Source organism: Erithacus rubecula, assembly GCF_903797595.1.
Source record: "Erithacus rubecula genome assembly, chromosome: 10".
Lineage (NCBI taxonomy): Eukaryota > Metazoa > Chordata > Aves > Passeriformes > Muscicapidae > Erithacus > Erithacus rubecula.
The window spans coordinates 11,746,331-11,762,308 of NC_136662.1; the positions used below are offsets into that span (position 1 = coordinate 11,746,331).

Below are 15,978 nucleotides of genomic sequence, written 5' to 3' on the forward strand. Positions count from 1 at the left end.
TCCATTTCAAGAAAAATAGTCCATTGTCTGTCTTTGGTATATAATAATAAAGGGTATCCAAGATCTGAGGTAGAGTGAAGAACTTTTTTCCACCAGCTCAAGGTGAGATAATTGGCTAAAATTGATAGCATGTATTGCAGTCCTGGGGAGCTTAATTGTGTTGATGTTTAATATGGACTGGCTAAACAGTTTATGAAGAAGAGTCACATTTTAAGAAGTGCTAAGTCATGTAAACCTATTTGAAAATGTCACTTCACATCCCCTCTGCAATTTGAAAAAAAACCCAGCCTTGTCCCTTTGTGTGGTAAAGAGTTTCATCTTCATTTGAAACCAGAAATTGAAAATGAAATGTTTATATATAGTGTGGCTCCTATTTGTATCTGTGTAGAAATAGATTTTAAGTAGGAGATAACCTAGAAAATAGGGAGAAGTGGTGAGATTTTTTTATGAAATTTCAAAATACTTGATTTAGAATTTACAATGCTTAGAAAATATTTTTGTCTTTTAATAGTTTTTAACGAAGTGCAGTTTATTTCTAGATTTTAAACTTTTGGGGACATGACACTTCCATGGAATGTACCTTGTGTGCCTAGCAGAAAAATGTAGGTCAGAGTGGTGGCTTAGGATGGGACTTGGAAACAGGTCAGGAATGAAAAGTGTGATTCCTATCTGACTGCCTTATGAGCAGTGGTGATTCCTCTTGTGGATGAGGGTGGGTGTGGATGAGGGGACAGCAGCATTCACTTTGCCTTCTGCAAGAGTTTGTGTAGAATCACCAGGTAGTTGAGAAACACCATCTTCCACAACATTCTGGTACCCTGGGAGGGCACTGCGAGTGTATCAGCAAATACCTGGTGTAAAAATGGTTAGCCAGGCTTAGAATGGTGGTGAACAGCTGCAAGGAGAGTAGTACTACAGGGGTCCACCCTGTGGGAGGGGGCTGACAGCAATCTCATGAAATTCAGCAGGAGCAAATCCTCAGTCCTGCCCCAGGAAAGAGAATCCCTAGGGTTCCTCTGGGATGGTTTGACTGAGGGCAGCTCGTGGAAAAGTGCCCAGGATCTGGCAAGCAGCCTGCTGACCTTGAGCGAGCAGTGTGTCCCAGCACTAACAAAGGCTAACAGCATCCTGGGCTGTGTTAACAAAGCTAGGAAGTTTAGAGGACTGATTATCCCTTTCTTGGCACTTTTGAGACCACAACTCATACTGCATCAAGTTTTGAGTCTCTGGTACATGCATGACATCCTTAAACTGGAGCGAGTTTATCAAAGGGCCACCATGATGACCTTTTCCAATGATGAGATAGTGACCTCGCTGTCCTATTCCATCATCTCCTTTCCATCACCTGGACCTGGCTGCAGCCTTGAAGCTCCTTACAGAACACACATCGTGGGATCAGAAAGATATTTGTCGTGGTTATTGGATGAAAATTAATCTGATTTTATAAATGTACTATTTTTACTTTTTTAGGAACTACAGGAAGAAAATTGGAAATTTTAAGGGCTGTTACAGAAATACGTATCCTTGTATTTGCCGGATCAGATTTTTCTGATTTTGTTACTGTGCTTTTACATTTGCAAAATTAAAGTGTTTAATTTATAGACATAGAAATTAATGCATTACATTCTATTAGTTTCAATTTGCAGCACAATGCTGGGAATCAAATATTCAATAGATGTTTATCCTTTTGGCTTCCAAAGCTAGAATGAAAAAACCACAACTTTTAGATTGTTCATTCCCAAGAAAGCTTGTTCTTATTTCAAATGTTCAAATTTTATCCTCAAAAATTTGTTTTTAAAATATAAAATGTAAAATTGTAATTTGCATAATATCTATTTCAGCCATTTTCTACGAACGCACATATATCACCATGCACTTTAAATTAAATAAAACTTAATTATTATTTAGGCTTATTAGGAAAACTGAATCTTCTTTCTGTCCCATTTTCTTAGAAGAAAATTAACTTCACTTATTCGTTGTTGGTCTGTACCTATGTTGCAGCATGCCCATACTTTAAGCAGATTTTACCATAATTTTATTTCTTCTTGGCCCTGCCTTGAACATGAAATATAATTGAGCATTCATCTATATTTATCAAACTTTTGGGTTTTTTACGTATACTTTAATATTTTGTTTCTAGGATCCTGTCAAATAGTAGATTAAATATCAGGAAAAGGAAGTGTCTAAATTTAGGCACTTAAATTCATAGCTTTAAAAGTCACAATTTCCAAAATGAGTAAGGATTCCATTATTATGACTTTTCCAATTAAGGATCATTAATGCTTTGCAGTTTGAAAGCAAATCACTTATTTAGAGCAGGGATTTTTAAAATCCTTATTTTCTTTAGTCTAATGTTATTTGCTTATCTTTACCCATTTTCAACTGCTTTTATTTCTTGCTTTACTCCTGTATCTTTTCTTCTGTATCTTTTTCCTCATTCTGTGTTGCTTAATGTAACATGGATCTGAGATCTTAGCAGTTCATTGTTGCTGTGGGTGTCATACTTGGCTGTGTGTTCAGCCTCAGCCTGATGAGATGGTCACAGTCAGGCTGCTTGTGTGGCTGCTCTGCAGGTCCAGACAAGGATCAGCTCATTCATCTGGAGCTGTAACCTAACAATGCTCTCTTTTCATCTTCTGCATATTTTAGATAAGAATGTTGTCTGAAGAACACGTATTATTGGCAACTGAAAAATATCTTTAAAACTTCAGTCAGCACAAAGTGATAATAGGTGCAATTTTTTTGCTACTGTTATGTCTGGGCATACAGTGTTATGCTAAATAATTTGTGTTGTGTTACAAATATGATATGACCACTGACACCATAGATAGGCTAACAGCAGTGTTCTGCATGTTCTGATACCTGGTTTGTCCCTTGCAGCTTCACATTCCATAACTGTGTCCTGTTCCATGAAGCCCATGCCAGGGAGGAGATTCTTGATTACTGGTATAATCCTGAGACCTCTCAAATAGGTTGTGGTTTTTTCAGTGATGTGGAATATATGGCACACCAAGAATCTAAGCCTACTGAATCATTTAATAGATTGCTTTTGAATAGCTTTTTACAAGCCTAGGAAGTATGTTTTAAGTTTGCATTTAGATTGCAATAACAAGATGCATTAACATTCCTACAGTTTTATAATTTACACTCTAGTATTTTAAATTCCTTAATGCTCTCAAGCAACCCAATTTAGAAGCATTTTTAAGGAGTTCCCGTATTTTAACTATGCACAGTCAAAAGCTTTTGATGATGTAAGTATGAAACATAAACTGCAGCTGCAAGTAGTACTTTGTAGATAAATTTAAGTGGTACTTTGATATTCAGAGCATAAAAGGGATTAGAAAACTATAATGTATCTAGAACCTCTTCCTGGAATAGCTTATCAGGGTTGTGCTTATCTGGGAGAAGAGACCAGAAGAACTTTAAAAAGTGTTTTTCTCATAAAATACATTTGTGTGAAGATGATAATTATATTTACATTTATGCATACAGATTATTAATATATTTGCATGGAAGAGGAAGAGTGAGTGAGTAAGTGAGTGAGTGAAGGACATGGGGGAGTGACACTGCAGAGGAGGAAAGAGGGAAGACAGTCTTGTCAGAGGAAAATGAGGGAGCCTGACATGGACATACCTGGTTTCTAAGATGGTGGAGGATAAAATGTGTGGGGAGGAAGCACAGTCGTGCAAACCTTTCATTTGTCATTATTGAAAATTTGACAGGACTTGGCAATTCTTTTGTAGCTTTTATACACGGATAGGAACTTTGTGATTTGTGCTCCGACTGGCTCTGGAAAGACTGTAATGTTTGAACTAGCTATTACCAGATTACTCATGGAAGCCCCACTGCCTTGGTTAAATATTAAAGTTGTTTACAGTAAGTATTATGCAGCTTTAAACATTTTGGTGACAGAGCAGAAAATGTCATTCTGGGAATGCAGAGATCTGGAGTGAGTCCAGGAATAATATTGAGATTAAATACATTAAGATATTGCAACCTAGTTAATTCTTTAAAAAGTTGGTTTAGTATTTATTTGGGATACCATTGTAACTATTATTAGTATTTAACAGCATTGTGTAATTGTAGTGCTCTGCATTGCCTATACAAATAAAAATTAGAAAATCTTGTAGCAGTTTGTCCTCCAAGAATGCGGGATGTACACAAAAAGGTAAGGAGAAAGCAAAGGAAACTAAAACAAATTCTTAGTGCATGGTTTCTAGCTGATACTATCTTTTGTATGGCTGGCTGTTGATCTGAGATGAGGATCAAATTTTCCAGTATTCACTTACCTGGCAAAGTTTCCTGCTGTTTTCTTTATACTGATTCAGAGGCACGAGAGCTGTGATCTTCATGAGTTTAACTGATTTGTGTAGAAATATGAAAATACTTGGAGGTAGTTACACCAAAAGTTACACTTTTTTTCTTTCCTTGCTGGAGAACTGAGTTAATATAATGTAAAATTTATTAAATTGGTGTTTTTGTCTCAGTTTTAATTTATTTATACACTGATATGTTATTCAGTCTTGCTATTATGGGTTTCATTCTTATATTTACAAAAGCTTCATGTTTGTTTTTTTATTCCATTTTGTTCAACTTCTTATAATAAAGCTAGTGTTGCTTTAGAGTTTACTTTGTATTGTAAACTGACCTTTGAAGCAGACATGTTACAAATTCTCTGTCAGCTGAATGAGGTTGAGTGTATGGTAATAGTTTCCACTTCCCTTGGTAGACTTTATACAACTTGGTTGGAACTGTCAGTAATGAAGCAGTTACAGGCTGGTGGAGTTAGATCTGCTGACCTTTCCAGATTCCACATTGATGGAGAAAGAGACTTGTCAGTTTTCTGAATGTGGTGATGATCAGAATGAGGTGGCAATCACACTGTGTCCTGCTGGTGTGAGTGCTGGTGCCTGGTTCATCAGTGGCCCCATGTATGAGAATTACCTGTAAAGTTGTTTGCCAGTAGCTTTACATCAAAGGGCTGGTGACTGTAGTTCCAGGAGCCATCACTTGCTTCTTGCATTCTTGCATTGCTAAAGATGATCAGTTTTGTGATTATGTGAATTACTTGCTGGTAGCTTTATCAATTTTCTGGAGCCAATTATTTCTCTGATACTCATGAGATTTTAAATCTCTTACTGAAGCAGAGACTGTTTCTTTAAATATATTTAAAGAATAATTTGTGAGCAAATATGCAGAAATCATTCATATTCCAGTGCCTCTAACTAACCTAATCACTGCAAGATCTATTATACAAGGGCTGTTTTCAGGTCATGCATGGATTGCCTCTTTCACTTAAATCACTGCATTTTCCATATAGATTAATCATCCAGTATAGTCTTACATGTGTTGTTAATAGCAGTCCTTATTGAGAATTACATCCGATTTCTGGAAAACAAAAGTCTGCAAAAGTACAGTGTGTATCCTCAGGGAAAAAAAAGATAGATTGTTTTAGGATTCTATTCATGAGAACCAGCATAAGAACTGCTACCTGTTATGTTATCTGCCTTGTATGACCCTACACTTACCTGTACATTTGATTTTGATGGACTACCAGAAGGATTGAAAGTCTGTCTCTTGCTGTTGGTATTTGTATGATCTTTCATTAGAAAATATGTATTTCCTGTGGTTTTTTCCATCTGTGAGAAAACCTTTGATAGCTGAATGATTGTTTCCATGTGGTACTGCAAAGAAAATCAAACCAAACAGGATAAAGGATTAAGAGAGAGCATAAATAATCTTAATTAAAGGGTTGTGTTTCTGCTTGCTGATAGGAAGAACTAGGACCCAAAGCTCAACATTGCGCACATAGAGTAGAATAATAAGGACAGTAACTCCAGTTACAGGTTTTATGGTTCTGGAAGCAAAGTTAGGGAAATTAAATTCAAGAAGGCATCTTACTAAAGACATGAAATGCATGCATTTCCAATACAGTTAAAGATTTGGTTTTCCTGATTTAATTCTCATTATTTGGTGTTGTCTCTAGTGGCTCCAATAAAAGCTCTCTGCAGTCAGCGTTTTAATGATTGGAAAGAAAAATTTGGACCTATAGGACTCACCTGCAAGGAACTGACCGGAGATACACTGATGGATGATTTATTTGAAATACATCATGCTGACATTATTATCACTACACCTGTAGGTTTCATTCTGAGTTCTTGTAAGAATTTAGAATAAACAAACATTAGCAGTCTTCTAATTGTATGCTGCAAGGACTGCAACTTTTTTTTTTTTGGTAATCCACAGTACTTTTATGATCCCTTTGTTTGTCTGCACACTGCTGTGCACACTCTCAGTTCATACAAACAAAAGTTAGTAATATAATAATGTGCCAGATAAAACATAGATGGCATTAGCTTAAATTCATTTAGTTGTTTCTGTTTAAAGATTTTTTTGAGTTTAGGCATGTCTCTATGTACTATAGTTGTGGCATATGTTCGCATTTAAAACATCTTAAAGCTTTTGCTGTTGTTTTGATGTGTTGGTTTTTTCCTCCAAGGAAAAGTGGGATAGCATGACTAGAAGGTGGAGAGACAACTCTATAGTCCAGCTTGTGCGGCTCTTTCTCATTGATGAGGTAAGAAAATTAATGAGGATTTATGCACTGCTTTTGTATCTTTTGTTAAAGATAAAAGGAAACTTAGAAAATATTACATGTATTTAGCACATGTCCAGATTGTAACTGGAAAATATTTACCACATCTTTTAAAATTCTTGATAGGTACACATTATAAAGGATGAAAGTCGTGGTGCAACTTTGGAAGTTGTAGTCAGTCGGATGAAAACTATTCAGTCTTCTCTTTGGCGTCTCTTGGAGAAGCATGATACTGTTCCTCCCTTGAGATTTGTAGCTGTTTCTGCAACAATCCCAAACACTCAAGATGTAAGAGTTACATTTTAACTGTATTTTGATCAAAGGAGTTGTGTTTTATAAAATTTATCTGGAATTACAATTTTAGATTGATAGCAAAATAGTAATTTTTAAGTTGTCATCTGAAGACAGCTATGAGGCTGCTGCTAATGTAAGATTACCTTCAACCATATGGAAACATCAGGCATATATGGACATGCTTCAATTTTACATTTCCGCTTGTTATTTTTGCCTCTTACAAATCACAACAGACTTGAGATTTCAGTCCAAACTATATTGGTCTTGCAAAAAGCAGAACCTCACTTATGATTTTAAATGATTATAAAACGTGTTAATAGTTTACATGTGACAAAAGCTAAGTAAATTATTCTGTGATGCTATTAGAGCAGGAGCACGAATAAAAGAAGAAATTTATCTTTTCTGTTCTACTTCTTTTTTAAAGATTGCAGAATGGCTTTCAGATAGTAAGATGCCTGCTGTATGCCTGAAAATAGATGAGGATCAACGACCAGTGAAGCTACGCAAAATTGTTCTTGGTTTTCCTTGCAGTGACAATCAGACAGAATTCAAATTTGACTTAACTCTTAACTACAAGATAGCTAGCATTATACAAACATACTCGGAGCAAAAACCAACACTTGTGGTATGGCAGCTATTTTTTTATCAAGTTTGAAATTGTTTATTTCTTGAAAGTGTTGATTTTAAAAAAATCTTTTATTTATAGTTTTGTGCCACAAGAAAAGGAGTACAGCAGGCTGCTTCTGTTCTTGCAAAAGATGCTAAATTTCTACTGAGTATAGAACAGAAACAAAGGTATTTTTCTATTTAAATTGGAAATAAGTGTTTGTACATTTCAGTAAACCTGTAATATCTGTGAAGAAAGCTGTTGAGCTAATACAGTTTCTAGCAGAGGGGTGTGCAACAAAATCATCATCACAGTTGACATTATTTTTGGTAAATTGACACTTTTCTTGAGAAGTTTTATTTGCTTCTCAGAGTTTTAGGATACCTTTCAGAAACATTAAGTTGTTTCTCAAAGCTGCTTTCTAAACATAATAGCACTAATTCATATGGCTCTCTGATACCTTATAGTGCAAAGATTAAGCATATGAATAGTTGAATTGGATGTGATTTTACTGGTGTTTTAAGTTAAGCCATAAGATGTCTTTGCTTTTTCAGAGAGTGTTAATAGATACAGCAATATTAACTATTATTCACTTCAGGGTTGCCTAGTCATGGCAGCTGCAGAAGCTTCCTCCTGACTTTGGGGCTCAAATATTATCTGATTTGCTTTATGTGAACAACACATAAGGATTGTCATTGTCACTTGGAAAGATGAGCAGGCTCAAAAAGCTACAATAGCTTCCCCAGAGTCAGTCTGTTCACTCTGTGAAGATGGGAAATGTGGTGGTTGAAAGTAACCAAATAATGTATATTTTAAAATTTTTTTTTGTTTGTTTGTTTTGTTTTGTTTTGTTTGTGTGTGTTGCATAGATTACAGGGGTTTGCAAATTCATTGAAGGACTCCAAACTGAGAGGTAATTATAACCTACTACTTCTCTGCTCTGTAATTAAATATTTGCTTGAGAAAACTTAGTTAAATGATGTATATAATAATTTCATTATCAGATCTTTTAACATATGGTGTGGCTTATCATCATGCGGGTATGGAGATGTCGGACAGAAAAACAATTGAAGGAGCTTTTACTGTTGGAGATTTGCCAGTACTTTGTAAGTACATTTAACTTTGAAAGCCAAACTGTCATTTATGTATCCTGAGAAGATTCCAGTTTGGAAGTGGTAGTATTTAGTGGTTCTAGAGTTTTCTTAACCTTTGGAATTTGTGAAGACCAGGTAAAGGTGTTATTGTGTTTCTCATGCACTTTTACCCTGTGAGCCTACATATGCACTATTATTAAAGACCATAGAACTTACTTTCACCACATATGGAAGTCATCATCCTCCTTTGTCCATATAGATCTGTCCATTTCCTTTTCCTACCATTGAACCCTCCCACTGAGGTGGAACTCTGTGCTAGTGAATCTTTCCTCTGAGTTTCAAAGATGCTTTCTTTGTCTGGGTCCTTTGCTACTGTGGCTTCCCTGAAGGGAATCATCTACATTTTTGCATCTTAGGTGGGCAGGGTACTATTTTCTAACTGCCATGCAAGGTTTTGTGACTGATGGGGAGGTCCCTAAGAAATGTTCCATCTGTTACGTGAAATGAGAAGGCATCTGAGATATGATTGTCTCATCTCATCTGAGTATTCTTTTTCTGTTAAAAAACATCCAGCCCCTATGGGGATTTGTCTGTCTGGTTCATGTACAGCACTAAAAGATTAATGGATGTTTTTTCTTTCCTGTTACAACAATCATAAGAAAAAGTAATTTCTAATTTTAATTTTCATTTAATTTCAAGAATTGGAAACTTCATTAATCCTTTTTTTTTCCTAGCAGAATAGTAATATCAATTGGGTCATATGACTGGCTTTCTGTGTTGAATTCTTGCCACCCCAAATATTCTTTACAGAAAGTGAATTAGAAAACATGAGTGTATGATTACTTGCCACACATTTGATTAATGTTTTCTGTGTGAGCATGTATTGGTGAAGTGTTGTGATAGTATTAGTTGTGATTGTGGTTTGATACCATGGGTATAAACAAAGCTAATGACTGATGACTTGAATATATCTTAGAGATATTGACCACTGCTAAGCAAGATGAAGTCATGATTGTATTCAAATACACTTTAAGAAATAAGATTACTATTTCTTCATTGTGTGTGTGTTATATTTAACGTGGATCATATTCTGGATTATCTCCAAATATAAAGGAATGTTTAAATAAAAGTATTTGGGATGTAATTTCTTAAATAACTTGTAAACAAATGAATGCTGTTGATCAGATACAGAGAAATTGTTTTGCATGTACCTGTTTGTAATTTATACCAAATTCTTAGTGATGGAGAATGCCCACTGATTCCACTAGAAATTAAGAACTCTTAGGCACCAGGAGTTAAGTCACCTATTTGCTGCTTGTTTAGTATTCTGTCAGACATTTTGATGGTGTTCATATACTTTGATCTGATATAGTTACTACTAGCACCTTAGCTATGGGAGTCAATCTACCTGCACACCTGGTGGTTATAAAATCCACAATGCATTATGTTGGAGGAGTGTTCCAAGAGTACAGTGAAACTGATATTCTGCAAATGATTGGGAGAGCTGGAAGGCCTCAGGTAAGTGAATGTTTTATTGTATTGATACTATCTATAGGCAGATTACTAGGTGCTGTTCTTGTCAAAGAAAGTGCAATGTCAGTAATTTTACTGCTACATTTTGTTTTTAAAGGGTTATTAATGCTTAAATTACTCCTAGGTAGCTTTTCTCTTGAGGAAAAAATCTGTTTGCTTTTGTATTATCCATCAAAAATTACTGCTTCACCTTGCAGTGGAAAAAGATCTGAAGATTACATTTGGGTTACATAGTGAATGGGGATTAGAGAAAAAGTAGGAAGCTGCCATACAATAGCCATTTCAGACAGGATTTTAAGAGAAGAGTTTTAGTGGATTCAGCAGGTATGTGATGCATATTAAACTGTTTTATTTTTTTTTGTTTCTAAGAACTGGAGAGCAGCTTTTATTTGTATTGTATTTTTTCAGTTTGACACTACAGCTACAGCAGTTATTATGACTCGTTGCAGTACCAGGGAGAGATATATACAGATGTTAAATGGTGCTGATATAATAGAGAGCAGGTAACTAAGTATTTTTTAATAAAACTCTGTAGATAGTAGCAAAACTTCATAGTTTGTACAGTATGTGTGTTTCTTCACATGGGTTTTGGGGTACTTCTTTGGTCTATTTGGAAGAAATCAAGAAAGAATTAAAGAAAATAAAACCAAACTTTTCAGGAGTTAATGGTCTCTTGTTTTATCAGCTAAAAGAATCTTTAGAACATCTTAAGCTCAAAAAAAAAAAAAAGTTTTAGATTCCTGCTTGAAAACAGCGGAAGCTGAAAGAATATTTATTGCAAAGACAAAAAGCAGGAATTGATCACAGACCATATATCTGAATTTCTACATGATAGAGTCTGGAAAATACTAGACCTACATTTGTTTTTAACAGATTATCACAAGAAATGTAGGAAAATTAAGACATTAAAAGGTAAAATGGGGAATTTAATTTTGTTAACATTTAAATTTTCAAATATATTTGGAATATCAATAGCACAGAATGTCTGTGCTGCAATTTTTAAATGTATGTAACTTTGTTTTCTAATAAATGTGAAACTTCACAGTTGACAGTTTATCTTTGCTTGCTGGATATTTGCCATAATGAATAAATTACATTATTGATTATTTACATAATCTTTACTGTATTGTATCAATTTAACTGATTACACTGAAAAGTTGTGGTTTTGGGGGAGGGGTTTGTTTGGTTTTGTTTCTTAAAAAAATTAGTTTTAGCATTTTTATTGCCCATTGGTAAATGTCCTTAACTCTTGTTTTTTTGCACTAGCTTGCACAGGCACCTTGTTGAACACTTAAATGCAGAAATAGTGCTGCATACTGTCACGGATGTCAGTGTAGCTTTGGAATGGATACGATCAACATTCTTGTACATTAGAGCCTTAAAAAATCCAACTCATTATGGTTTGTTTGATTTTATATTTTTAATCCATCTAATTATGACACTAGGATATGTTATGTCCATATTGTTTTTTTCTATAATTTCCTTTTGGACCATAATTTCAAAATGTGATGAAAAAAAGATGTGCAATGTGGCCTGTAACATTTTGTTCTTTAACATAATTAGTGGGAGCTTTAAAAACTATGAAGAAGCCAATTACAGATTCATAATCTATTTCTTTTGATCCTAGTATGCTGGACCATATATTAATGCAGTATCAAGCCATAATGTATTTTTCACTGCTGAATATGTAATCTGCTAAGAAAAAGAATAGTATTTCATTTTTTTCTATAATAAAATTTCAGTTATCTGAATTCCAGTGTCTTCAATTTGTCTTGTTCAGAATATTATCCCAGTCCTGACCATGTCTTTGTTCTGCCCACTTGCTCTCCATCTGATATTGAAGTCATTGGGTAATTGCTGGAGACAATTTTTTAGAAGGATTTAGAGGTGGGACTGGAACATAGTACACCTAGGATTTGAATGGATGTTACAATTGAGGTGGCTTCCTATATTCTAAAATAAGAGAACTATACCTTGAAGTTGCTACTGACATTTCTGCAACTTTTAGGACTGACATTTTACATGGAGAAATGTCTGCAGCTTTTACCTTTACACATCTGTTCTAACAACCTCTTAGTGATATTTATATAGCTATACCCTGTAAGACTTCTGACTTGCTTGTAGTATAATAAATATTCCCACATTTTTCATTTTGGGGTATTTGTCTGGCTTCTAAAAGTCAGCAAATCAGTTTTGATGGGTAGTAACATTGAGAAGGAAGTGTATAATAGTATTAGATTAAAACAACTTTTGTCTTTTCCATAAAGGTTTTTCATCTGGATTAGACAAAGTTGGAATTGAAGAAAAATTACAAGGTAAGTTGGTTTTTTAGCTTTTTTTTCAATAAAATATTACTATTTAGGGCAGGTTCACCCATGTTTATTATCTCGTCGATTAATTTCAATAGATACATTTGCAGAACAAATGTAATTTACTATGTATGTGTTACTGATTTTATTTCATTATTAATACTTTTGAAATACTATCAGTACATTGTAACTGGTAGAAAAGCTTTTCTTGTATAGAGGAAAATCATCAAATGCCTTTATCTACCTCATCTCCATATACACGCTAAGAAATATGAAACAAAATACTTTAATTTTGATTTTCATTCTTCCTAATTTTCCTTTGATTGATCTCACTTGCTTTAATTTCTGTTACTATTCTTTTAAAAAAGTCCTTTTCACAAATTGTCAATCTTCCATTCATAAATTTAGTCTTGAAAATAAAAAATATAAAATGTAAATGTCTTTGCCTTGTCCAGAAGCAATTTAAAATTGCATGATTTTAAGAGACTTTTTTTTTTGCTGCTAAGACATGAATAAAACCAAGTTATTGATTTTTTTTAAAAAATACTGCATTTTAGCTATGTGCAATTCCATTAGAAAACATACAGCTGACAAAATAGTTTGGGGAATGGGCGCTTCTCAACTTTACATACAGAAATAGCATACAACTCTTCAAGTGGTTTTATTTTGTTAATTTATTTTAATGTAAGTTTTCTGGTACTTTAACCATTAATATATTTATAAAGGGGTATTTGCTATCAAGTTCTGCAAATCTAGAAACACGGTTTTCTCTCTTCAATGAAAGTACTTGTTCCATCATAACCAGATCATTTGGAGCTAAAATATCTGGAGGAGGGTCTGGTACATGACAACATGGACAGATACATGCCCAGAAATTTGTAGAGCTTGCACTTGGACTCCACTTACACATTTTTCACATAAATGTGTAGGAAAAACTTGTGAATGATTTTGGGCTTAGTGTAATGATGCTGAGGCTGTTTATTGTGTGAGGTTTCAAGGCCTGTCTTCAGGAACACGGTATATTTGCTACCACTTAAGGTCTCCAAATGTGAGAGACATTGACTCTGACTTGCAGACAGTGAAAAGAGGAGTACTTAGCAGTAGGAAAAATTGCTTCTTTCAGTGGTTTTCTATCTTTTCCTTTCTTTTACATCAGGACTTTTCTACTCTTGCCATATAGGTTGAAGGAAATAGAGGGAATGAAGCATAATACTACCTAAATAAGACTTTTTGAGAGAAGGCATGGTTTAAAATCATCTGTACGGATAGTGCTAGAAGAATTCAATTAATGCTTTTTCGGTGTGGATTATATTTCCTTGAAAGTCTGATGTTAAAAACTACCTATTTTAAAAAATTCTTGGAGGAACTAGCTGCTCTTCCCTGCAACATGAAAGATTTTGTATTAATGTATATAGTGTTTTAATGTATTTCATGTGTAAAGTGAATAATTTCGGGTTGCTAAGGGAACTACCTCTTTGAGTGCTGTTCTAACTGACTTTTAAATTCTGAATATTGCCTTGGTCTTGAAAAAGAGAGAACAAAAGCATTTTGGTCATTCTTATGCAGATACATGACATAACGAGTTTAGTGAAATAAACACAAATGCGCATGATACAGTATGAAAATTGCTAATGAAAGATTCATGAATACTTGTGGGTATTTGAAATTTGAACCATTTAGGTGTTAACTCTGTGGCAGAAATATTTTGTATAAGTGCTGTGGGCTCTCTGATCTGTCATTCAAAATTGAATATGGCAACCCACATTCTAGCATGTATTTTCCTTTGCAACTTTTGCCTTACTGAAAAAGAGTTCACTTGTTATCAATTATCTTTGAGTGAGTTTTCCCAGGCAGAAGTTAACCACTGCCCTTAATAGAAGCAGGATCATATTCTAAAAACTTTACTTGAGTTCAGTGGAATTAGTTGGGTATACATTCATTGCAATTTGATGATGATGTTTCTGGTTTGTACATAGATAAGGTATTTTTAGTTCATGAAGAAAACATTTCTCTAATTTTTGACAGAACTGTGTCTGAAGAACTTAAATGATTTATCATCTTTTGATTTGGTCAGGATGGATGAAGCAAATAATTTCAAACCAACAGGTAACACTTTTTCAAATAAACTAATTTTCAGAAGTGATGTAGAGGTGGTAGTGAACTACAAAGGGTCTCAACTACCCTTGTGACCTATCAATGAGTACACAAATGTAGTAGAGAGTAGAATCTGAGGGATTGTTTGAGTAGAATATATGGACAAGTTTCGTGACCAAATCATGGATATTCATTCTCTTAATCTTTTTTCATGAATAGATCTTCTCTAGTCGTTGCTGAAAATTTGTTGCAGATTACGGGAAGATTGCAGAACATTATGACAGGATAATTGATTGTGGCACAGTCAAAAGGACAGGTTTTATCAATAGCTGCTCTTCTCTACAGTCCTCTGCTACAGGTTCTTGGCTTTTAGCAGCCTCAGTTTGCTGCCTGGTGTCTTAGTGTGACTTAATCTCCATTGGAGAGAACTGCCACTGGCACATGATTCTTTCTGCCACTCCATGATTGGGTCAGAAAGCTGAGGGCAATAACACACTGAGTAGTGGGGGTAAATCTCACTGAGGCCTGTAATAAGAAAACAAATTTAATTTTGTGGCTTAAAAATCTCCAAGCCATTGCAATACACTTGGTATACTTTTTTTTTTTATGCTATATTCTTCTTTTACAGATACTGGAAGATTAATGGCGTGGTATTACATTGCATTTGATACAGTAAAGCAGTTTTTCACAATTAAAGGAACTGAGACTTTAAATGAATTGGTAATTTGACTTTTTAAAAAAATTACATATGTTCAATTGGTTTTAAACAATCTAAGAAAAGAAGCATAAGGTATTGTTTACTTTAAAGGCCTCAGGCTTTGTTTGTATTAAGTTTCAGAGAATACATTTAATTAAATTCTATATGGAGTATTTTTGAGGCTTTGTACTTTGAGATCTTTTGATTTCCAGCTCTTTCTCCCCTCACTAATCTTGCTTATGAAGATGCAGAGTTGCTGAAGCTGTTCTGTTTGTGTATTAAACATTTTACTCTTTTGTGGTTTACTAGTCTTTTTTGTTGCAAAACAAGAACAGGTGTTACTTTTAAGGGAATTTTGTTTTAAGCAACTTTCCTCTTTCAGATGATGGGTTGTTATCTGAATCACAAGGCATTTTGTTTTCAGGCAAATACCATGATATAACAGATTTGCCATGAAAAAATGGAACACTTGTTCTCCTGTGACTGTCTTTGTTGTTAAAGTGTGAAGAAATCAAGGTGAAATATATAACAGAAAAAGTTGTTTGTATTTGCCTTGTATAAAGTGTTAGCAATGTGTATGGTTGATTTGAGATAACCTCAACTGAAATAGTAATCTAAAACCTGAAAGAAAATTTTACCCTTTCATTAATAGCCATTATAGGAAGAGGAAAGATAGTCTGTCAGTATTAGAAAGAACTGATGGATTGTGTCTTCATGGTCATACTGTTGAGACAATTTTATTTTTTAAGTGTTCT

At 34.4% G+C, this 15,978-nt stretch overlaps 1 protein-coding gene across 1 annotated transcript in view; it reads left to right on the plus strand.

Moving 5' to 3' along the window:
• The window catches only part of HFM1 (helicase for meiosis 1), a gene marked incomplete at its 5' end in the record, with an annotated part of 31,629 nt that overhangs the window by 3,286 nt on the left and 12,365 nt on the right, over positions 1-15,978 (plus strand). Inside the window, 16 exons of the mRNA XM_079314054.1 lie at positions 1,471-1,518; positions 3,181-3,251; positions 3,744-3,876; positions 5,987-6,138; positions 6,500-6,577; positions 6,722-6,883; positions 7,314-7,514; positions 7,596-7,684; positions 8,366-8,409; positions 8,501-8,602; positions 9,963-10,108; positions 10,532-10,626; positions 11,390-11,523; positions 12,391-12,438; positions 14,458-14,538; positions 15,155-15,246. Coding sequence (XP_079170180.1) covers positions 1,471-1,518; positions 3,181-3,251; positions 3,744-3,876; positions 5,987-6,138; positions 6,500-6,577; positions 6,722-6,883; positions 7,314-7,514; positions 7,596-7,684; positions 8,366-8,409; positions 8,501-8,602; positions 9,963-10,108; positions 10,532-10,626; positions 11,390-11,523; positions 12,391-12,438; positions 14,458-14,538; positions 15,155-15,246 — 1,676 coding nt within the window. The remainder of the gene's footprint in view (positions 1-1,470; positions 1,519-3,180; positions 3,252-3,743; positions 3,877-5,986; positions 6,139-6,499; positions 6,578-6,721; positions 6,884-7,313; positions 7,515-7,595; positions 7,685-8,365; positions 8,410-8,500; positions 8,603-9,962; positions 10,109-10,531; positions 10,627-11,389; positions 11,524-12,390; positions 12,439-14,457; positions 14,539-15,154; positions 15,247-15,978) is intronic.